Source organism: Dendrobium catenatum, unplaced genomic scaffold (assembly GCF_001605985.2).
Source record: "Dendrobium catenatum unplaced genomic scaffold, ASM160598v2 fragScaff_scaffold_1136, whole genome shotgun sequence".
NCBI classification, from domain to species: Eukaryota; Viridiplantae; Streptophyta; class Magnoliopsida; order Asparagales; family Orchidaceae; genus Dendrobium; species Dendrobium catenatum.
The window spans coordinates 451,189-477,205 of NW_021319598.1; the positions used below are offsets into that span (position 1 = coordinate 451,189).

General features: G+C 35.0%; 1 protein-coding gene and 1 non-coding gene across 2 annotated transcripts; one reads left to right on the forward strand and one right to left on the reverse strand.

The window, feature by feature from the left end:
- Positions 1–1,091: 1,091 nt before the first annotated feature.
- On the reverse strand, positions 1,092–1,198 carry LOC114580631. Its single transcript, XR_003702125.1, has one exon. It is a non-coding gene; the product is annotated as a small nucleolar RNA R71 (small nucleolar RNA).
- A 5,414-nt stretch (positions 1,199–6,612) lies between these two features.
- LOC110112219 (E3 ubiquitin-protein ligase SINAT5-like) lies at positions 6,613–24,776 on the forward strand. Its single transcript, XM_020844362.2, has 3 exons — positions 6,613–6,990; positions 23,004–23,390; positions 23,876–24,776. Exons 1-3 carry the CDS (start codon positions 6,769–6,771, stop codon positions 24,236–24,238), a joined length of 972 nt encoding a protein of 323 aa, XP_020700021.1. The 5' UTR covers positions 6,613–6,768; the 3' UTR covers positions 24,239–24,776.
- The last annotated feature ends 1,241 nt before the right edge of the window (positions 24,777–26,017 follow it).

Below are 26,017 nucleotides of genomic sequence, written 5' to 3' on the forward strand. Positions count from 1 at the left end.
GTTGGCGACAGTCTCTATCCTCAATGGTTAGTTTTATGCACGATCCAATATGCCCTTCCATCGACCTGTTCGTGTCGAGTGTAGAGGCCTACGATCGTTTTTTCCTACGGGATAGTGCGGCCGTACCCTCTGCGTTCATACCCCACGAGCGATGCTCTTTCGGAGGTCCACATGTGTAATATTGGCTCCATGTGTCGCTTAACCAATCATCTAAATCCATGGTGATTTGAAAGTCATGTATTACTTAGAGTGGGTTTTATTTTTTATTATATCAACGCAATTTCTATTTTCTCTGTGCTTAAGTTGATTTATGTATAGATCTTATATAAATTCAAAATATAGTGTAATCTTGAGCCTCGATAGATGGATTAAAAGATCAATTAGAGAACATAGAATGTAGTCTGGTCATGCATAGACATATGGTTATTAGAGTTATGGGGTCTTAGGAAGATGTTATAATTATTGTTGGGCAGGATCCTAACTAAGCCTTCAACAAGCTCGATTGAGACAAGGAGCACTATTGCTTTGATCCATAGCATCATTAGGTGGAAAATCTCTCTAAAGCAATCATATTATTTTAAAAAATCATAGGTTTAGAAAATTTCAATTTAGTAATATTAATTTTTGAAATTTTAAAGTCTTTACTTCTTAACTTGCATAATAAGTTAAATCATTTTTCTAGATGAATATAACAGTTTAGTATATGATATTATAGTGAGTGTAGGATAATTCTTTTATTTTCTGGTGGGATCAACACTCTTCTTCATCATTATATTACTTTGGTATGATACATGCATTTTCATTAGAACATGAGTTACACCTTAGATAATTTGAACTTCCATTTGAAAAATTAAGAGTTTTTGTAAGCTTAAGCACTAACTTATACATTTGCATAAGTTAAATAATAGCCATAGTAGTGACATGTTTGTGTCATTTTAAAAGGGTTTTGGCACCATTGTCAAAGAGACATAACTATAAAAATTGTTATGATGCTCAAATATGGCTAACTTCATTGCCTCTGGGCTTAATTCAACTCAGAATGAACTCATACATGAATATTTAATCAAATATTTTCCCCTTTTAAAACTTACAAACTTAAAAATAACACTACATATTTTACCTAGTTATAAGGTGAATATATTTATGAATCATGGGAAAGATTTAAGGAATTGCTTAAGAAATGTCCCCGTCATACCTTTCCTGGTTGGTTAAAAATTAAAACTTCTTATAATGGACTAATAGGATCCCTTTAAAATCATTTATATATGTCATTGATGGTGGTTCTATGATGTTAAAGCCCTTTGACGAGGCTTATGTTTTGATTAAGGAGATGGCTACTAACAATTTTAATTGCCTTTAGAATGAATCAACCTTAGAATCGTGGCTAGCCTTTGCGAATCTGATGCCTTATCAATATTAACTAACCAAGTAGCTGCTATTTCTAAAATATCAGACAACCTTAGAATGAACTCACCTAAGAATTCACATGTTAGTTTAAAAGAAAAAAATTGTGGAACCTCTAAAGATCATAGCATATCTTGAGTAGAATGAATTAATGTATTTAATAATAAAATCAATAATCCCTATTCCAATACCTATAATCCTGGGTGGAGAAATCATCCAAACTTTAGTTGGAATAATAATCAAAATTACAACATTAATTGGAACTTTAACCACCTATACTAAGTAGGACTTGGGATTCCCAACATCAAAATTTGCCAACCCAAGGCCTAATTATCTTTCTTGATTTAGCTCAAATAACAAACTTAAGAATAAGAATCCTTCATTAGAGGAATTAATTTTGGAAATGGGAATGCAATTTAAACGTCAAGCTACTACCATTAGGAATATTAACAACTAATTAGGACAACTAGATGGATCTTTAACCAATAAACCCAAAGAACTTTACCTATTAATACAAAAATTAACCTTAAAGAAAAAGGTAAAAGATAATGCAAAGCTATTCCATTGAGGAGTGGGAAAGAATTAGAGAGTGTGACTAAGAGAAAGGATTAATATGAGGAGGAGGCTATTGTCAAAGAACTAGTAGAGAGCCCTAGATTTAAGGAACCACATCAACCTGTAAAAGAAGTAAAAAAAAAAAAAAACTATTAGAGAGGTAGTTTAAAGGCCACCACGATCATTTCCTCAAAGATTGTTGAAAAAGAATTTGGATAATCAGTTCTCAAGGATTTTGGAAATCTTTTTAAAAAATTAACTATTAACATCCCATTTGCAAAAATCATAAAACAAATGTCCATCTATGTTAAATTCATGGAAGAAATCCTTGATAAGAAAAGAAGATTAAGAGATTTTGAGACTCTTCTATTGACTAAGGAATGTAGTGCAATTCTACAGAAGAAACTTCCTCAAAAGCTTAAAGACCCTAGTAGTTTTGTCATTTCTATGGTTATAGGGGATAAATTTTATGGTAGAACACTATGTGATTTATGAGCTAGTATCAATTTAATACTCTTGTCCATATTCAAAAGACTTAATCTAGGCTGTATAAGTGAAGACACTGACTTGTAAACAAATAACAGGAACCTGGATGCTTCTTTCCATAATGAGTACATTTTGAATAACTATGGGTAGGTGTTATTGGTCCCTTCATGAAATCACTAATTGATTCTTCTTCTTACTATTATTACCTTCAGTTACTTCTTATGTTGGCCTTTCTTGTTGAAGTCCTCCTTGAACTTTGAATTTCCCAAATCATTTTCAATTAACCTTGCTCTCTCCACTAACACATAAAAGTTACTTATCTTAAAAGGCACTGGAGGGTGTCTTAATTCATCCTTCAATCCTATTAGAAAATGATAACACTTCTCATATATAGTTCTTATCAACTATGGAGCATATTCGACCAAAGCAGTAAATTCATATTAATACTACATAATTGTTATATCTCCCTACTCTAATCTCATAAATGCTTCTTGCATGTGTTGTATTGCTGATGATGGTATGAACTAATCTCTCAATGTAGTGGTATATTCCTCCCAAGAGATCCGTAAATTTAGTTTTACTTGAAAATTTCCTCTTTGTTTTTTACCACCATATCTCCGCTTCTCCTTAAAATAGGAAAATTGTTGTGGAACTTTCCTATTTTTGTATAGTGCTTGCTATCAAATATCTTTTCTATTCTTAATATAAATTTTCAAAAAATTGGGGTTTTATAGCTCCCTTGAATAATGGAAGATTCAACTTCTAAAACATCTATAGATGCTTATCATTCTCATTTTCTTTACTACATTCTTGTTTACTTTGTGCATTAATAATAAGTTAAGCTATTAGGCTTGCAAATTGCATCATACTAATAGAATTTACTAGGGCAACAATACCTTGTTTATTTGGCACTTCTTGATTATTGGGATTTATCTATTCACTTGTATAGTTCACTTGCTTGATCAATCAAATAATGACTCACCTATAATGCATGTACATTCAATCATATATGCAAAATAATGCACCTTAAATCATCCAAATCCTACGCAGCTCATAATCAATCCTACAACTCTGATTATAGTTCAATTCTACCAATAATAATTGCTTTAATACCATTATGTCACACCCTTACCCAACTTAACCTATAGCAATGGCAAGCTAACCTAGATTTGAGATTAACTTATTTGAGATGAACATAAAAATTCTACCCAAAATATAATTGGAAAGAATTGAATCATTTATCTTCTATTATCTTACAAGGGCTATTATTACCATTCAGTAATTATAAAGCCATAAAGAATAAATATAAATATACACCTTGCTTACTGTCAACTATGCACACAACTATCTTTAATATAGAAGAATCATAATATACACTAGTTATGAAGTTCATCAGAACATCATAATTACCTTAACAATGATGACTAAAAAATAATACAAAAAAGGAAAACATCTAAACTTGAGATCATGGTTAGCCTCACTCCATTGGATCCCTAATCAAACTAGAAATAATAAAACCAAATAATGAGTTGAAGGGCCTATATGTGACAAAAAACCTACAATTACAATAAATGTAAAGAAGCATAAATAATATGCATGTGATTATTTAGTTCCTGCTAGTAGAGACTTGTAAACAAATAATGATAATGAGCATGTGAAGAATTCATGTTCATGACTTTAATAGAAGAACACACATTGTTATGCTCGCATGAAATGACATATCATTTAACATGAATGCTAATAGTTATGTCGCAAGTTAAGCTTTATCAATTACATTGTTTCTCATATTCTTAAATATTACATTGTTCATAATCGTATCATGTTGTGTTTTTTTCTCTTAATATAAAATTATATCATTTATGTAATCATATCATTATTATTTTACTATATGCATTAATCATATAAATAACAAGTCATGTATATGCTAACATACATTTCTTATCTTATCATATCTCATCTTATTATATTTTAATCTTGATTCTTATAAGGTGTCTTTCTTAAAAGAGTTGTCACTCTTGCCCATAAGCATCCATAATCTTAATATTCTTATAAATCTCAAAGCTTATAGCTCATGTAGGAATGCCAGTCGGCTTACCACTCATGTACAACATATCCTTCTCCATCCAACCTTAGACATTAACACATGTATATCTTATACTTTAAGTGCTTGGGGTATGCATGTAAATGATTACTCTAAAATGTATTTCCTATTCACTAAATGCTTATTACATTGACATAAAGTTTATTATATATGCCCAATAATTCTAAAGAAATTTACCGCACTTGTTATAGTCATTTTATGTGTGGCTTTTTCCAACTCATTTTTATACAGAAAGTCTTCTCTCCCTCTTCTCTTCTTCTCCTTCCTGGCCAAACAATTGAAATAGGGGAGGGGATGGTTTGGGTGTAATTAATATTAGGGTAGTAGATTAAGATATATATATATTCAAATAAAGTGATACAACGCTAAAGAAACCAGTACCATAATGCTCGACCTTAATTCTCCAAACCCGAGAGCTTAGCCCCGCAATGCCAACTCGCATAACCATTGCGTGGACACCAAAACTTCTTAATACAAAGATGTTGTGTTGCTGATCTCGAAAGCACTCCTATAAAAAATTTATATTTTTAAAACTTCAATTAAGTTCAATTCATTTCATAATCAATTCATTCATGGATCTTTAATATAAGTTTAACTTGGTCATTGCAAAGTGGAAGTATGCTTATAAGGACAATTAAGATGTATGTAATTCCTCTATCTATCTTAACCATATGCAAGAAGATCTAATGGAAGTATATTTAAAAGTAGGGTTGTAATGCAAAATGAAATATATGTAATTCATCCATCTATCTTGGACAAATATTAGATGATCATGTGGAGATATAAGTGGAAGTGGAGATATAATGAGACATTGAAAACTGTTAATGTCATGTTATGTTGTTCATGTTCAAATAGCATGTTCAGCAAAATATTTATATTATATAGTCATGTTTATGTGATGTTGTGAAATTTTATCACTATCTTGAAGTCCTGTTCAAGTGATATTTACATTGTTACGATTGTATATGCATATCTATAACATCCGTTTAATACTAGTATAAAGTTGTTAAATACATCGTGCTATACAAATATTACGATGATCTACTTTTAAAAATGAGATGTTGCTCATGTATTGTAAATTAATATAATTGTTGCTCTTTATATAACGATGTTGAATTATATAGTAGCAAGTACTAGATGACCTAGTAAGTTGTGATTGCTCACTCTATATATTTGTAAATATCTTTAGAAAAAGGTAAAAACCCTAGGAGTAAAATAGGTTGATATATACTGTTGACCAAATTGAATCCTAGAACAATGTATGTTGGATATATGCATTCTTTTGTCAATTATGAGCATACTTATATTTTGATAAAAAGAAAAGTGAAATCATGATTAATGTATATTATTCCATTTGAAGGTTTGTTTGATGAATTCATGTTTTCATTTTATGTATATTGAATGATTATAGAATATCTTTTGTTGTGTATTGACAAAAATAAAGTAGGAAAAAAATTCTTCCAAACTAGGTCTTGGAAAATCATAAGTCCACTGTCATGACCTTGATACGATGTGACATGTCTGGATGTAACGGGTTGTGTTGGGTTAGTTATGACACAATGACCAACAACAGTTGATGACAGTCAGTGGTGGTAGCCGGCTGGAGGCAAGTAACAGGGTGATGGTAGCAATCAATGGTGGTAGCGACACCAACTGTAGCTAGCGGCTGGTGCTGGATGGCTACAATGCTTTTAGTTTGTAATAAAAAAAAAGAATTTATTTAAAACTGGGTGAGTTTACAATAGATCAAAAATAACTAGAGAGAAAAAATTTCATTAAAATTTCATCAAACCAAAAACCAAAATTTTAAGTACTTTACATTATTTTATATTTGAAATACATTACATTATTTTTAGCAAATAAAATAACCCCATATTCAAATGAATTAACCTAAGATCACCTTCTATTCGGGTTTAGAAAGAACTAGTTACTTTTTTTGTTGTGCCACTCAAAATCATTGCTCTTTTGAAGAATGGCCGACTTTCATGATTCTCCGCTTAGTGTGTTTGATTAATATTTCTACTGATACTGTTTTATTATTCGCTGCGTTACTTTGATTATGATGGTTTTGCTTTGTTTAGAGTTTGGATTTAATTCCAGCAAGTCTCATCCACCTCTTTTTCTCCACCTCTCCTCTTGATATCCTCAGAGACTCGCCTCCCGCTTGTAGTTTCTCTTCCATCGGTAGTGTGAGGGGGGAAAGCGGCAGGGGCTTTGAATGAATGGGAACGGATAGTGTTGAGTGCGTCTCATTGGTGGATGGGATGGAGGAGGACGAGGCGACGCATACCTACAAACACCAACCCTTCTGTAAGAATTTTGGAAGTGGGGGTATTGGCCATGGCTGGGGCATGGCGAGGCCTAGGATGCCAATCGTGATCAGTGTGAACGAGCTGCTCGAATGTCCTGTCTGCACCAATTCGATGTACCCCCCGATTCACCAGGTAGGTGATCGATGGTGTGTTGTTCTAGATTTTGAATCTTGCGATTTTTGTGGGAGTTGATTCATCGGTTTTGTTTCTAGGTCGGCCTGAAATTAAATAGCATCCTTTATTTTTTCATTAATTACAAAAAAAAAGCGCTGGACGAACTTCTTTAACTCAATAATTTCTGTTTGTTCTCAATTGACATCGAACTTGTTTTAAAGGTTTTATATCTTTCTCTTTCAAACTTGTTTTCTCTTATGAGGGGTGGGGGAGGTTGAGGGATTTTGGGGGTCTGGTGTGATTCCATGAACCGCAAGTTTATCTCTGATCAATTTGATGGATTAAGAATTCGGTCAAGCTTGTTTGAGTAATTTGATAGATTAATAATTCTTGCTCTTTGTTTGTCGACCAATATATTTTCTTAAAGCAATAAAATGAAAATTATATTGAAAACTGAAAAAAATATACAAAAAGGTTGAATTTTTCAACATAAAACTGATGACTTGCTTATGTATCTTCAATTGAATGTTCCAATTGAACAATCAGACCTCACCTGGTTCAAAGAAAGAAAATGACAAAGAATAAATGGAAAAAAAAAAAAATCAAACTGAAGGTTATCAAAAATTAAGTAGCCATGAAAAAAGATCATTAACGATAGATCGAAAGACAAATGTTCCAATTTGAAATTTTTATAAGAAATAAAGCAGCAACTAAAAGAAATATTCAGCCACATTCACTTGAAGAAAGGATTCCAACCAACTCTGGCAGTCTACTAAAATAAAAAGCTACCAGCAAGCATCTGAAATAAAATCATAATGTATGCCAATGAGCACAAACGAAGAAACTGATAAACGATATGTAATATGTGATAAGTGGAAAGTATAGATTATGCAAAAAGTATTCTGCTCCATTACTATAATGCAGGTTTAGCTTTTTCAGAACATTTTCATCATGCTCGTTTATGTTTTGAGCATTGTAATTATAGCCATTGATGCATAACTAAAACAGCTGTGTTCTAAATACTTTTTACGTATATATATGTGATACTATAACGTGTAATGTGTTATGGAAATGTAATTCAAATTAACTGTTTGCCCTTTGCTCTATTTTCTGCACTTTCTTCATATCATACAGCACTGCATTATTGCCTCTGAAATTCAACATGGTATCAGAGCCATTCCGGTATCAACAGTTTTATTTATTTTTTCTATTCTATTTTGGTTCTATAATCCCTTCTACTTTGTTTATGATCTCAGATGGATCAGGCAACTGCAGATTCTAACTCTTCTATTTCCCTTTCCTCATCACGTCAACTAAACAATTCCCCCATCCAAGCTCAACTCAAATTTCTTATGTGCAATGTTAAATATGTGATCAGTGTTCAGTCAACCACTTATAATCATCCGATTTGGTGCTCACAGATTCTTAAACTTTTTACCGCTAATGGTTTTGAGGATTTTTTAGCTGGAACATCCATTAAACCATCCAAACAACTTCTCAATATTGATGGCATCATTAGTATTAATCCTCACTTTAATACTTGGATACTTATTGATCAAAATTTGGTTGCTGCTCTTTATTCCACAATAACACCTTCATTACTATCTTATGTTCTTAATTTAGACACATGACATGATATATGGGTAACCATTGAGCATCATTTGCAAATAGATATTGTAATTTACCACTGAAAAATGAACTTTATCAATTGCATATGTAAGACAACCATGATTCAATATCTCTCTGATATTAAACAAAAAGTGGATGCAATTGTTGCAGTGGGTTCTTCTATTGATCCTGAAGGCGTTATTCTCTTCACGCTAAATAGTTTACCAACCTCATACAATTCTTTAAATACTGCTATACGCACTAGACTTCATCTCATATACCACAAAGACTCTACCTTATTATATATTCTAGTTTATGTTGATGATATTTTACTTATTGGCAATAATTTTTCCACCATTGATTAGCTATTACAAAATATGCATCAGCAATTTCTTATGCATAATCTGGGCTCTGTTACATATTTCTTGGGCATCCAAGTGCTTCATATCCCCACTGATCTACATTTAAGTCAACCTCGATATACATTGGAGCTACTTGACAAAGCTGGCATGTGAGATTGTAAGCCAGTTCAAAGTCCACTTCCTTCTAAACTTCAGGAACCCAATTCTGATTCAACACTTTTCCTTCAGCCCAAGCTCTACAGGCAGTTTGTTGGTTCCCTACAATATTTAACAATCACTCGGTCATATATAGTGTTTGCTGTAAATTATCTCTGTCAACACATGTATAAGCCTTTTGCTGTTCATTTTCAGCAACTAAAATGTATTTTGTGTTACTAATGTGGCACACTATCATATGGGCTTCCAATTATTAGGGCACCATTTGACTTGAAAGTTTATTTAGATTCTGATTAGGTTGCTGATAAAATTGATCGCCGCTCAATTACCTGCTTTTGTGCCTATCTTGATGAGACTTTGGTCTCCTAGTGTGTAAAAAAATAAGTGATGTGAAACATACAAGCGACAAGAGTTGTTTTTGAAAATTAATAATAGGTTGAACATTAACTTTGCTAGTTAAAAACTTATGTTTCACCAAGTCAATTTCTTAGAAATTTTCCGTTAGAAGATTAAGTAATAACAAGCGATTACAATGAGAATAACAAGGCAATTGCAAATAACAACGAAAACAATATAGTAAGGCTAATAGCAACGAAACAAAAATTCATGGCGTAACATCATGAAGTGTTCACCATGAGTTCCTTCTCACTTGATCTTGAAGTTGGGGCTTAGCAGAGGAACGGTAGAAGAAACCCTAATGATGCCACCACGAGATAAGTGGCGTGTAAGGTCTTGTTCGCCGGAGAAGTGGCCAGAGGAGGAGAGGTTTTTGATCGGTCAACGAGGTGCCAGTGTCCCTTGGGTCGTTGATCTTCAATCGGCGAGGCGAGGCAATAAATTATGCGGTTGACATAGCTTTCCACAGAATCTTCGTAATCCCAATCCGGATCGTAGAAAGGAGAGAGCAAGATATCGATTTCTCCTTGAGCGTTGTAGGCGAATCTGCGGTCGACCTCAGGGTCGTCCATGCACCGATGGGAGAAGGGAAGGAGGTGTTTGTCTTCTTTCCTTGGGTCCAAAGCTCATGAGAGATCTATGTTTTTCGAGAGGGAGGAGGGGAGATGAAGGGGGCAGTCAAGGAGGGAGGGAGTGGCTTGTGTGGGTTAAGTTAGGTTAGGGTTTGGAGAGAGAGTTTCAAAAAATCTGAAATTAATTTCAGATTTAAATAAATTTGGAGGGAATTGAATTTGAAAAATTGAATTCAAATTCAATTATGATTTAGGGCCTGAATAGGAAAACAATGGGGAAGCCCATTAATGGTGGCCGACGGCTTTATGAGAGGAGGGAGAGGATTGGTGAGGTTTTTAAAACTTCCATACAAGCCTTTGCAAATTAGGAAAGAGAACAATAAATCCTCTCTAAATTAAATTTAGTTTGGATTTAAATTTAAAAACTTTCCTTATTTAGAATTTGCAAATATGGAAAGTTTTTGAAATTCAAAGTTGAATTTCAAATAATTTTAACACCTTCCTTTCTTGCTTGAGCCAATTTAGGGAGTCATTAAGATGATTGGAATCACCATAATGAGGGGGAGAAAGGGTGTGGCCGGCGGCAAGGGAAAGAGGGAAGGGAGTGGGCATCGGGTTGGGGGTGGGGAAAGGGTTGAGCCGACCGGTGGGATTTTGGGAGTGGAGTTGAGTTGGGTTTAGGGGAGGGATTTTGAAGGTATGTCGGTAGTGGAAGGGAAAGGAGAAGCCGACGGGTGGGGAAGAAGAAAAGAGAAAGGAAAATAAACCATGAGCCATGGACTATTCCAATGATTGGTGGGTATTATGCTCGCACTCACTTCGGACTCCCTCTTATCTCTAGTGCACACAAGAAGAAAACAAACAACAAATTTCATTCAAAGCATAAGACCACTATATATAGGTCTAAAAAATAAAGAAAAGAAAATCACTAAAATGCCCTCTGGGCTACAATAAGAAAACACTCCCCATAGGGGTAAACTAGGAAAACTGAAATGCAAATATAAAATACATCAAAAGTAAAGACTATGAATCGTAGCCGTCGATCTATGATTTCATCATCGGTACACATGTCTGAATCTCTGAATGATGTCCTCATCAACAAGTTGTTATCAGATCTTCTAGTGAAGTTGAATACAAAGATTTAGCTACTGCTGCAAGTGACATTATGTGGTTAAGGTGATTGCTCAATAATTTTCACATTCCTATCACTCAACGTACTCCATTATTTTGTGACAACATCTCAACTCTTGCCTTAGCAAATAATCCAATATTTCATACTTGTAGGAAGCATATTAAAATTGATTATCATTTCATTAAAGATTGCATTAACGCCAAACATATCTCAGTTCATCATATAGCCTCTCAAGACCGGCCTGCAAATATATTTACCAAGGCTATTTCCTCGTTTGGCTCAACTTCGTTACAAGTTAACAATTCAGGAACCCATTATTAACTTGAGGGGTGGTGATAAGTTGTGTGTAATTTGTGATAAGTGGAAAGCATAGGTTATGCAAAAAGTATTCTGCTCCATTACTATACTAAAGTTTTAGCTTTTTAGAAACTTTTTCATCATCACCGTTTATGTTCAGATCATTATAATTACATCCTTTGATGCATAACTAACTTAGCTGTATTCTAAATGCCTTTTTCATATATATCTGTGATACTGTAACTTGCAATATGTTATGGAAATGTAATTCAAATTCATTGTTTGCTCTTTGCTCTGTTTTCTGCACTTTCTTCATATCATACAGCACCGCATTACTTCCTCTGAAATTCAACAGAAACAACCCAGAAATCAGTCTAATCAGTTTAAACCATCGCATCTAATTAATAGTAATTACAAATAATACAATTGTAAAATTAATTGAAAATAGTGGGTAAAAAGCCAAAGCTTGAATTACATTTGTAATTACTATTGATATGAAAAAAAAGGATTCATGTAGCCGACCCCACGCAGTGGGATAAGGGCTTGATGTTGTTGTTGTTGTTGTTGTGCTGGGTAAAAGGCCAAAGCTCATGCTAAGAAGAAAAAATTTAAAAATTGTTACCGTAGTTAATTAAATTAGCTTAAATATGCTTATTAAAATAATATTTTACAAACGCCATATTTGCTGGGCAGGCCAGCGACTAGTTTGTGACGTGTACTGGCTCAAAATTAAAATTATAAGGGCATCTCCAATCGAAAATCTCATTTTTCACTGCAAAATGCTGTGGAACTAAAAAAATGTCGTGATTCATCTCCAATCGAACTCCATTTTACCCCCTTTTGCGAATGTAACGGTCGCTATCTTCTTTTGCGCGTTTCTCCGGCAAGTTCGGTAGAGATCAAAAAGTGGCGATGATGAATAGTACAACGCTAAAATTGGGTCCCACTGTTCACCCGCAATAGCGGAAATTTACCATTCGGCTGGAGCTCGCGAGGGACACCATACAAGCGTTTGGAGTTCGGTTGGAGATGCCCTAAGTAAATAATGAAATGCCGTCTGTTGAGAAGCAGTTTTAATAAATATTAAAAAAATTTAGAATCCAATTTTTTTTTTAAACAGAGATGGTAAGAGATAAAATATTAGATATTATTATAAATATTTAAGTTTTTTCTGTTTTTTTTTGTTTTCATTATTTTTAGTTTTTGACTATTTCAGTTTTCTTTTTTTATAAATATATAAAATTTAATTAACCAAGATTTTTGTTAGGCTTAAAACAACCCTTAATATATTTATGAGAAATAATATTATTATCACAAAAATTCATTAATTTCTAAGTAACACTATTAATAACTCTAATATGATTCCTTTTAATTCCTTGATTCTTCGCCTTCTTATACTCTTTTCATAAAAAACATAAAATAAATAAAGTAATAATGTATTTAATTTGTCTCTTAGTCAACCTACCAGAGAAAGAAAACCAATTAAGAATAACCTTCAAAATAGAAAAAAAAATAAAACTAATATCATCATCGAACAACAACAACAACAACAACAACATCAAGCCTTTATCCCACTACGTGAGGTCGGCTACATGAATCCTTTTTCTCCATTGTGTCCTATTAAAAGTCAAATTCTCGTTTAAATCTAATAAAGAAAGTTCATTCCTAATATTTTCTAACCAAGTCTTTTTAGGTCTACCCCTACCTTTCTTAACATAAGTCAAATCTAATACCTCTACTCTCCTAATATTTTTTCTAAATAAATTAAAAAATAGGGTGGGCATGATTAATTGATTTAATATTACACCAAACTTCCTTAGAAACAAAGCATCCAGAGGAGGATTTATTAAAAAGCATAACATCTTTTAGAAAATATATCCAAGAAATAAATTTAATTTTATCAATAATAAAAGTTGGAAGGACCTTAATTAACTTAGGCATATTCCAAAATCTAAGAATTTTAATATCTTCAATAGCATGAGAGTTTACAGCTTTATCAATAAAGATAATTATCTTGCCGAAGGAACAAAAACTGTTACTAATACCCCATTGAATAAACTTTTCAACTTCCCATTTGATGTTACCTAATCGTATAAAGCAATCTCATTTTTATATGATTAAAAATTTATAAACCATCATTGTCTTCCAAGAGATCACTAAAAGAATGATTCTTCTGAAGAAGGGAGAAATAATTACAAGGTTAAAATTAGGAACTTCATCTAAATTGTAATCGAAAGTCACAATTTTATCCAAAATAATCAGTTTAATAGATAATATAGGTTTAGAAACCATAATATTTTGATGCGTTGCCTCTAATTCTCATAACTAACATCGGGACAGTGTTACTGATAATGTTAACATTAATAACAATATCAACAAGTATGTTATAATTCTCCAAATCTGTATCATTTTCTTAATGTTATTTAGGCAAATCTGTATTAATAGGTAAAGCAGATCTAGCAGGAATGTCCAACTTCTGAGAAGTAGAGGCTGCTAGAGATGGCAATGGCTTTTCCTCTAGACCATTTTGATAGATATTGATTTTCCCATTAAATTCTTTTTTTTCGATTTGAGCTCAGGATGTAATATAAGACATTGAATATTATTTTGTCCATATGCCTTACAATCAGTACAAAATGAAGGAATATTTTTAAATTCCACCTTTTGAATATATTCAAAATTTTTTGAGCCCAACTAAATTTCCTTTTCTTTTCTTTAGGTAATATCCAAATCTTCTAAAACCCTAACAACCGAAGGCCAAGAAACATAAGCCGTAGCTTGATCTATTTTAAGAGGTTTCCTAAAGATTGAAGCAATATCAAATAATATTTGTGGATTCATAAAATGAACCCTGAAATTAGGAAAAAGAATTCAAATTGGGACTATAGGTGAATCTTTTTTTTTATATTAAAGAAGGTGCCCATTTCAAGATTTGCATTGAAAAATTAAGTATATAATGTCTTCTAGCAGATATCTACCTATAATCCTTACTGTTATAAAGTCAAATGAGAATTTGCTTGACATCAATAAGCTTTAAATTATATGTTCTAGACAAAAGAAGATTCTTAAAAAAAACCTTAATAATATCCATTCAACGACTATGATTAGGAAACTTCCTTATTAAAAAAAGCCTTCAAACCCCTATGAGATTTTGAAGAAACATTGTGGGAAATATCATTTCCTAAATGGGCATCTTTAAAAGATTTATTTGGAGGCTGAGAAGGCCTCCTTCCAAACACGTTAGAAGTCATTAGCTACATCCTAACAGAGATTCATCATCAGTCTTAGTATTTTGAACTCTTACCAAAATAGGATTTTTAGATGAAGTTGCAATCCTTAACTCCATCAAAACCTAGTAAATTTAATATAGATCGAGAAGAAAGAACAATAGGAGAAATACTTGTCTCGCTAGTGAGAAAGCAGAAGGAATCAAGACATGAGTGGAGCAGCACCAAGAAGTCCTAGGAGCCCGTTTGATCAAAGGAGGGGGCCAACAACGAGAGTGACATAGCTTAATTAATTAATCAATATATGCGTGCTTGTAAGTTTCTAAAGTTTTACTGCATTGAATGGTTAACCAATTTTATGCTTTACTTTTCCTTTGAGTAGAAGTTATGTATAGTCTAGCACTACATGTGATGATCATAATCTTTTTCGTGTTTCTCATAATCTATCAGCTTTTCAGGTGAATTGTTTAATGTTTCTAACTCTTATTAGTAAGTTTATTGTACTTCTCAGTGTGCAATCAGCCATACTTTTCTATTCTCAAGTTTCAATGAAACTGTGAAAATTCAGATTTGTATGGGTTTATAATTTATGAATCGTTAAAGGTGACGGTTATGATCAAATCAAGTCTATTTATGTTACTTAAGTATTTGATACTAGCACTCCATGGCTATTTTACTTTTTTGGGTTAAAAGATATGTCTATTGCAGCAATTGATATGCAGATAGTGCCTTATGGTTTTAAATACATTTGTTGGTGATACGTACTAAATTGCTGATAAATTTCTGTGATAGGACACAGTTCTTTAGCATCCTCCTAAGAATTCTACATATTCTAATAGCAAGGATTGCTACTACGGTGGTGCTTGATTTGAAATTTTAATTTAATGAAGACATTATCCTTCTTTTTATTTCCTTGATGATTATGTTGTTCAGGACTTGGAGGGTGTTGTGAATCATTCTCATTTTCTGCATTTACATGTTGAAAATTCTTTTGTGTTCTATCCCCTCCCCCCTATGCCCTCTGGTCTCATATGCACTCTAGCAATTTCTTTTCAATAATATTTTTGGATATAGTATATTGCCTGCAGTTGAATTTCAGCTCTTTATAATCTTTAATGTCATTTATTTTCATGGTTTAATGCATTATTTAGTTCTTTATGTCATTAGATCTTGAATGCATATTTTTAAGTCTTTATTTTATTTCGTTCTTTTTCATTCATTTGTTTATTATGCTATTTTAGTTCATAATGCGACTTTTAATTATTATCCTAAGGAGATATCCTATAAATAGGTATCTTAGGGCTGTATTAGGGATGCATGGATGATCTTTAAACGTGAAATATGATGTTGTGTACGTTTGTTTGCTTGAGATATCTTCCTCTGTGACACCATAGGAATGAAGCACCCTGAGGATTGGATGATATTGCTTCTTATTATTGTATGGTGAATGGGTTGAAGGAGAGATTGCTATGTAGGGTTTGGTGTCAGTGGTTTGAATGAGATTAAAAGAGGAGATTTTAGAAAAAATGGGTTTCTCAGCAGAGTGGTTAGTGAAGAGGTTTAGTAAGACAAATGATGACAAGGCGTGGAGGGGTATCTGAATGGATTTAAGAGGAAGAAGGATAATAGGAAGTTGGATAACAGGCTTATGTTTGCATTGGAAGGAAGCCTTTGGAGTGGTGTGATGTTATGGAATCGGCTTTGCAATGTATAGGAGGCTGAAGATTAGAAGGTTGTCAAGGGAAAGAAAAATGAGAATGTTTGATGAAAATAAGGAGAGGTTTGAGTTAACCTTCAAAGCAATGTTTGCATATCTTGAAGGTTTTTTTTCTCATGAATCAGACCATTTGAATTTGGCTTCCTTTTAAGTTAACCTTCATAATAGCAAATTCTTTTGAGAGAATCATTCTACAAATCGTTGATAATATGCAGCCATAATAAAATAATGTAGAATTTCTTAAACATTTGTTACTTTGGCTAATCTTCCATTACTTCAATTGACCTCCCTTGTTTCTCTTTCTCAGTAGATCACTTGACTGCCCCCTCTTGCAACTATCTTCATCTGTCTCTCATGCACACACTCCTCCCTGACTCTATCTCTCTCCCTCTCCTCATTGGGATGTTGTCACCTCCCCTCTTTAGCTCCATCAGGATTTCAATAGAAAGTGGGAGCGGGTGCGGTCATCGTTTAACATAAAGTGACAGGTTATTGAGTCAGGTTGATCTTACAAGTTTTAAACAATAAAACTCCCATTTAAATAAACTTAGAATTTAAAATTGATGATTTTCTTAATGCACTCAAATATTTAGGATCCTTGGAGCATATTTGGTTGCATTTTATTTTCTATTTATTCTGTTTTTTTTTCTTTGCTTTTATTCCCCATTCTCATAAAAAATGTCTTTGAAATAAGTGAAAACACGGAATGTGGTGTTTTCAGAAGTTTTGAAATCACACTAATTTGTTTCAAATATGAATACAATGACTAATGATCAAACTTATTTCCCAACTTAAAGTAGTTGATTTTTGCTCACACAAAAAAAAAAAAGAAAAAAAGAAACAAAAGCACAAGCATGCCTTGAGATTTTGAGGTCTTAATTTTCTAAACATTAATTGCTTCAATAATTATATAGTAAATCCAATTTATGAGAAAATCATTAATAACACAAACAAATATTCTGTTAAAATTCTAAATAATTAAGATCTCCGTTTATAACAGCCCCAACTCCGAATTATACTCCAGTGTGATCACAGAAAAACACCTTTTAAAATCCTGGCGTTAGCTGTAAAAGAATCACACTAAAAAGTTTGTTTTCCTTATTTGGGAATTTTGTGCTTGAATGATGATTAGCTTTTATTATTTAATTCCTGGCCTCCTTTGTTATCTGTTAAATCTCAACCTTGTGATCCCAAAGATATCCACGACTGTGAATAGTAATCCGTGGGAAGACTACATGGATAGCATTAATTCCTCCCATTGATTTAGGAATAATTGTATTCTCATTATTAAAAGAGTTATTTGTTTCCTTATCGATACACCTTGTATAGATCTATAAATAGGGAGTAGATTGCTTAATAAAATTCAAGCTTTTCCCTCTAAAATCCCGGTTTTAACATGGTATCAGAGCCCGGGGCATATATCGCTGCTGATCCATCTACGCCGGACAAGACGAGCGACTCGATCGGAGAACTTCCGATCGGAAATTATGATCCGAGAGGAAAGCCGACAAAGGCGCGAAGGCAGCCGCTCGACCCGCCCCCCTCTTCCGATCGCACATCCCAAAAACTCGATCTCGCAGGCCGACGAAGGAGCGAAGGCAGCCTGACGAAGCTTGGCGAACGGACAGAAGCCGAAGCCGCAATCCGTGCTAGAGAGACGAGCTGAAGAGGCGACTCAAACTTCCGATTCGACGGGAGGAGCAAATCGCCGAAGGAGGAGAGTCGAACAGCCACGAACGAGCCAAATAGGCGGAGCTCGTGTGCGGTTCTTCCGTCCCAGGCAAAGCGTGCGGATCGCAGAAGGAGGAGAGTCGAACGGCCACGAGCAAGCCAAATAAGCGACCCGTGAAGAAAAAAAAAAAAAAACCTGCCCGTGCCCTATTATAATCCGAGCCTTTTAAAGGCTAAAAGATTTGGTCCGGTTTCCTAAAACCGAGAGAAAAGAAAAAATTCATCCTTTCGGAGGAATTTTTTTAGGAAAGCCTTCATTGCTATCCAAGGTAGTCTTTATTACTATCATCATGTCAGAAATCAATTCCTCCCCAAGTATTGACCAAACGGAGGAGTCGATGGTGCACCAAGGGCGAGGTGACCTTCAAAGCATTCAATCTTTCTATCGTCTAAATGGGAAGAACTACCTGAAGTGGTCTCAATTTGTGAAGACCTACTTAAAGGGGAAAGGGAAAATACACCACCTTCTTGGAGGAGGACCAAAAGAAGGAGATCCTAAATTTGGGGCATGGGATGAAACTGACTCCATGATTATGTCATGGTGACCAAGTTAGAGTTCAGATCCTCGGCAAGGAAGAGACGCCATCACTCAACGAAACCATTTCTCTCATTCGCGCAGAAGAAAGTCGACGAGGAGTAATGTTAGAACCAAAGACAGTTGAAAGCTCAGCAATGGTGATGAACAAAGAATCGTCATGGAAGGAGAAGGGAAAAGATCCTTCAAAGTTCAAAGACAATGACTCACTTTGGTGCAGCTATTGCAAAAAGTCAAGACACACAAAGGAAACGTGCTGGAAAATACATGGTAAACCCCCCAGCAAGGAGTGGAATCAAAAGGGTGAAACAAGGGGTACATCACATGCCAACAACACTACAAGTAAGCCAGAAGCACGGTCCAATCTTGGAGAATTCAACAAAGAAGATATTGACAAATTAAAACAACTCCTGGTATCTCTTGAAAAACCAAATGCTTCTTCTTCACTTGCACTCTCAGGTAAGACTCCAATTTCTTTCAGTTTAAGTGCTTCTAGAAATCATCTAAAGGAATTATGGATAATTGATTCAGGAGCCACAGATCACATGACCCACTCATCTACCCACCTCATAAACTACACTCCTTGCCCAAACAATAAGAAAATCATCACTGCTGATGGTTCTCTTACCACGGTAGCTGGTCAAGGAGACATCATATTATCTCCCTTACTCACCCTGAAAAACGTCCTCCACGTACCACAATTATCCACAAATCTAATATCAATACAAAAACTTACCAATGATCATAATTGTCAAGCCTTATTTAACCCTACTTATTGCTTATTTCAGGACCAGAGATCGGGGAAGAAGATTGGACTTGCTAAGGAGAAAGCTGGATTGTACTACCTGGAAGAACCAAACCAATTTAGTAATAATTACTCCATGTTATCCCTAGTAGATAGGAATTCCACTATTTGGCTTCATCATTATAGACTAGGACATCCGTCTTTTGATATCCTAAGACATATGTATCCACAACTGTTTCAGAAAATAGAAACTAAAAATTTTCATTGTGAAACTTGTGAGTTAGCTAAACATAAAAGAACCTCATTCCCAAACAAAAGTGAGAGATGTAACACTCCTTTCTACCTTATTCATAGTGATATATGGGGACCCTCAAAAATCCCCAATATCTCCGGGGCACGCTGGTTTGTGTCTTTTATTGATGATTGCACTAGAGTCTCTTGGATCTATCTCCTTAAAAATAAATCTGATGTTAGCACCATTCTTCCCGTCTTTCATTCCATGATCCAAAATCAATTTGGGGTAAAAATACGGAGATTCCGCTCTGATAATGCCAAAGATTATTTCAACCAAACCCTTTTCTCATACTTCCAGAATGAAGGGATCATCCATGAGTCCTCATGTGTTCACACCCCACAACAAAATGGGGTTGCAGAGAGGAAAAATGGTCACCTTCTAGCCACCACTCGAGCCTTCCTATTTCACTACAATACACCCAAATCCTATTGGGGGGAAGCTCTTTTAACTGCAACCTATCTCATAAACCGATTACCTTCAACTGCTTTAGGCCTCAAATCTCCAATGGAGACCTTGTCCTCTTTTTACCCAGAGTTTCGAACCCATCATAATATTGCACCCAAAGTCTTTGGATGCACTGCCTATGTTCATATCCACAGCCATGAGCGAGGAAAATTAGATCCAAGAGCACTCAAATGCATCTTTGTTGGTTATTCAGCAACCCAAAAAGGTTATAAGTGTTATCATCCTCCCACAAGAAAAACCTTTGTTTCTATTGATGTTACCTTTGATGAGAAAAATTCCTATTTCTCAAAAACTCATCTTCAGGGGGAGACTGAACTTGAGGAAGATGAGGAAATTGAACTAGCACCTCTTGACATTCCTCCACCACCTCAAAATAATCCACCTGAAACCCATGACAACGTTATTAGATTTGGAAAGGTTTACTCCAGACGTACAAGCTCAAGCTGTACTCCAAAGCAGATCCAAGAATCTGAACCATCTCCTGGAAATAAGGTAAGCTCACCACCTCCCTTATACCCTATAAACAACTCTATATCTTTCAACAATTTTTCATCGTCACACCAAAATTTTCTTGTTTCATTAGAAGATATCCGTATTCCTAAAGATGTTTTTGAGGCCTTATCTGATAAAAATTGGAGAAATGCCATGAAAGATGAAATGCAGGCTCTGGAGAAGAACGAAACATGGGAGATCGTCAATCTACCGATAGGGAAAAAATCGGTTGGCTGCAAATGGGTGTTCTCAGTAAAATACAAAGCTGATGGCACACTGGAGAGATATAAGGCAAGACTAGTGGCAAAAGGGTTTACTCAAACGTATGGCATTGACTACCAAGAAACGTTTGCACCTGTGGCCAAGATGAATACTGTCCGAATACTACTCTCACTAGCAGCCAAGTACAATTGGCACCTGGAACAACTGGATGTGAAAAATGCATTCCTACATGGAGACTTAGAAGAAGAGATATTTATGGAAATACCACCAGGCTTTAAAGGGAAATCTGAAGGTAACAAGGTGTGCAAACTGAAAAAGGCTCTATATGGGCTCAAACAATCACCAAGGGCATGGTTCGGAAAATTCTCCAAATTCATGCTCTTGAATGGATATCAACAGAGTCAAGGAGATCATACACTATTCTTCAAACACTCAGACTCAGGGGGAGTCACAATATTATTAGTGTATGTTGATGATATTATTTTGACTGGAAGTAATGAAGAGGAGAAAGCCAGTTTAAGGAAAAATCTGGCTAAGGAATTTGACATCAAAGAACTTGGTAGACTAAAATATTTTCTCGGAATTGAAGTAGCTCACTCCAGCAAAGGAATCTTCATTTCACAACAGAAATACATCAAAGATCTTCTAAAAGAAACAGGTAAACTTGCCTGTAAACCAGCACCAACACCAGTAGAACCTAATCTTAAACTGGGAGAAGCTAAAGAAGATCCAGATGTAGATAAAGGGGCCTACCAGAGACTTGTAGGGAAATTGATCTACCTCTCCCACACTAGACCAGACATAGCATTTGCTGTAAGCATGGTCAGTCAGTTTATGCAGAATCCAAAGCAGATTCACATGCAAGCAGTAGACAGGATATTGCACTACCTTAAAGGGAGACCAGGAAAAGGAATTCTCTTTAAGAGAGATCGCGGAATGATCCTAGAAGTATACACGGATGCTGACTACGCAGGATCACCTGTTGATAGAAGATCTACTTCTGGGTATTGCACATTTCTTGGAGGAAACCTTATTACATGGAGAAGCAAGAAACAGAATGTGGTGGCAAGATCCAGTGCAGAAGCAGAATATCGAGCTATGGCCTTGGGAATATGTGAGCTACTGTGATCAAAATAATCCTGGAAGATCTAAAAGTTAAGTGGGATGAGCCCATGAAGCTACATTGTGACAACAAATCAGCGATTAGCATAGCCCACAATCCAATCTAGCATGACAGGACCAAGCACATAGAAGTGGACAGACATTTTATTAAAGAAAAACTAGACAGTGGTCTAGTAAGTGTTGACCATGTATCATCAAAGGATCAACTTGCAGATTTCCTTACTAAATGATTGGACAGTTCTGTCTTTCTCCGAATGATTGACAAGCTGGGAATGACGGATCCATATTTCCCAGCTTGAGGGGGAGTGTTAAATCTCAACCTTACGATCCCAAAGATATCCACGGCTATGAACAGTAATCTGTGGGAAGACTACATGGATAGCATTAATTCCTCCCATTGATTTAGGAATAATTGTATTCTCATTATTATAAGAGTTATTTGTTTCCTTATCGATACACCTTGTATAGATCTATAAATAGGGAGTAGATTGCTTAATAAAATTCAAGCTTTTCCCTCTCAAATCCCGGTTTTAACATTATCAAATGATCACTTGGGCCAAAATTTTGAATTGAAAAATAAAATGTAGTCCTTTTTTATCCTGGAAAACTTTTCATGGTCATCGACTTCTTATTATTGAATAGGATGCATAAACATGATTGCTAACATGCGGTGTTATTTTTTCCTTGAAGTGAGAGTGAGCTTTTTGCTTATTAAGAATGTTCACTGCATCCCAATCTGAGATTTCTGAATGTTACTTAAAAAATAATAGATTTTCTGATACTATCGACTATGGCTCCGTTTGGGACAGCTTTTTTTCTATTTCTTAAAGCAGCTTTTTAGTACAAAATTAAAAATATTTGTACTAGAAAGTGCTTTAAGAAGCATAAAGAAAGCCGTCCCAAACGAAGCCTATGTCTTCAACTTTTGTTGATTTTGTTTGCTTCTTGGTTTTGCAGTGCTGCAATGGGCATACTCTTTGTTCGACATGTAAGGCGAAGGTGAACAATCGTTGCCCGACATGTAGACAGGAGCTTGGAGACATTAGATGTTTAGCTCTGGAAAAGGTGGCTGAATGTTATAAACTTCCTTGTAAATACTACTCGCTGGGATGCCCTGAAATCTTCCCATACTACAGCAAGCTTAAACATGAATCCCACTGTACCTTCAGACCATACAACTGCCCTTATGTCGGCTCTGAATGTGCCGTTGTTGGGGATATTCCTTTACTTGTTTCACATCTAAAGGATGATCACAAGGTAGACATGCACAGTGGCTGTACTTTCAACCATCGATACGTGAAGTCCAATCCTAGAGAAGTCGATAACGCCACCTGGATGCTCACTGTATGTTCTTTTTCTGTCTTTGTCAACTTTGTAAAGAGCAATTAAACTGTTTTAGCATCTTCTTGTGTGTATCGCATAGTAAAGATTGACCAGTTATTATCCTCCTCATTGGTTATAAAATAAGTCTGTTTAATTTGGAAAATTATTGGGTTCGGACACGCACGCCGTCCGGAGCCCAATAAAAGTACGCCACATCACCTCCTACTCGGTACCGAGCAGTACTCGGTACTGCTCGATACTGCTCAGTACCAAGTTTGGTACCGAGCGTACTGGATAACGTGGCTGCACCTGATTCGTCTCTGGACAGTAAGCTGTGTGCGTTGTCGGAACCCAATAATTACCCGTTTAATTTTGTCCTTTTCAATAAACTTTAAAGGCTATATGTGTGCGTTTTTTAATGCTTTAACGTGCTATTATTGCTTGATATCTGTCTGATTCATATTGATTATCTAACACCCTTATTGCTACTACTGCTCTCTCTCCAGGTTTTCAATTGTTTTGGTCAATATTTCTGCCTTCACTTTGAGGCCTTCCTGCTTCATAAGGCCCCTGTATATATGGCATTTCTTCGATATATGGGTGATGAGAATGATGCAAGGAAGTATTGTTATAGTCTTGAGGTAGGCGCAGATGGCCGAAAGATGATATGGGAGGGAGCTCCTCGTAGCATCCGCGACAGCCATCAAAAGGTTCGCGATGGTTATGATGGTCTCATAATCCAGCGAAATATGGCACTCCTCATCTCTGGTGGTGACCAAACGGAGTTGAAGCTAAGGGTCACTGGTCGGATATGGAAGGAGCTGTCCAACCCTGAATCTGGAGTTTCCTTGCCCACCCAACACCTGTAGCTGAAACTAGCAATCAGGTGCGGTGTGCGGTGCCGTCGGGGAATGAACTTTGTTGTATCTATACTCTTTGGCTTCGTTTGAGGGGAAATTATTGGGTTCGGATACCAGACACAGCTAACGTTTGGTACTTCACAGTACCGAGCAATACTGAGCTCGGTACTATGAAGTACTGAGCTCGGTCTTGCTTGGTACTGCTCAGTACCGAGTAGGAGGTGATGTGACGCATTTTCATTGGCTCTGGACGTCGTCCGGTGTCCGAACCCAATAATTTCCCTCGTTCGTTCGTTTGAGGCAGTTTTTTTGGCTATTTTATAAAACTGCTTTTTAGTTGTACTAAAAAGCCGTTTTAAAAAATAGCAAAGAAATTGTTCCAAACAAAGCCTTAATTGCATCAGTACCATCTCTGTGCTGTAAGATAGAAAAGGAGGAAAGATGCAAGTTGTACAAGCATATACTGAGAATTCTTTTCAAGACCTGTTTATTGATAAATGTTCATTTCATAAATTTTCTGTGACAATGGTAGCTATATTGTTAGACAGTGTAGCCTCCTGCTGTTGACAAAAAGAATGAGGTAGAGAAAGCAGCCTAATTGGAAAAAAAAAAAGGTCGATATAATTGAATTCTTGTTATTGTGTTCTGTATTATTTTTTTCTGCATTGTGTCATGTTAAAGTAGTTAGGAAGAAGATTGGCTAGAATATTCCTTGCTAAATTTAGCATAGGGAATATTCGGCTGCTTGCATTTAGAAAATGTTTTTAAAAATATTTATTTGATTTTCACTCATTAAAAATGTGAAAAAAAGAAAACACTATTTTTATGAGAATTTTTAAAGAAATTCTTGAAGTTTGAAATTATTGTTGATTTCTAGTCATATGCAACTACCTGATGAATTTATGAAGTTTAGGTTCATTTGGGATGATTTTTTAATGCTACTTAAAGCAGTTTTTTAGTACTAAAAGCTGTTTTAAGTAGTAAAAATTCATCCCAAATGAAATATTAAAAGAATTTATAAGAAGGGCTAAGGGAAAATGTCAAATGGAGTAGGACCATCAATTTTTTCTCGACTAATATAAAATACTTAAGAAAAATCAAGTCACACGGATAATTTGGATTGATAAATCTTTTAAAGGAACTAGTCTTCTTAATATTAATTACTCTCGAAAGCACCTTTAAGAGATACTCTCAATAAAATAAACCACATCTTTGTTTTAATTTACTCGAGTTAACATGAAAGAAGATCGTGATTCAGATATTGTTATCCTAATATGCAACTTATAATTCGAAACATGACAATGTAGAATGTAGAGGGTTAATCATTGTAGCTAAGTAAAGCTTTTGTCTCCCAACTAAAAGCCTATATGATAATGATCATTAAATCAATAAAGACTTTAAGAGGAGTAAAAAAGATTCAAAGGGGTGATGGATAGTTTAAGAAGTACAAGCAAAAGGTAGAAATAACCTTGATTAGGACGTCGTGAGTTAGCCATCCCAAGCTATCAAGCATGAAACCACTTACTAGTAAAGATAGTCAACCCAGCCTAGCCATGAGATGTTCTATAAGAAACCATAAATTGCATAATACATAGTTAGCCTTGTGATCTTAAAACGAGGAAAGAAATTTTAAAATCATAGACAAATGAATTCTAAGAGGATCCTAAAAGGATGTAAGGCTTATACTCCATAATAGTATAAGGAATGCCTAAGATAACACAATTAAATGCAACTATAGCAATCCAACTAGTTTTATAATCCTATATGGGTCAAGAAGTCAACTATCGA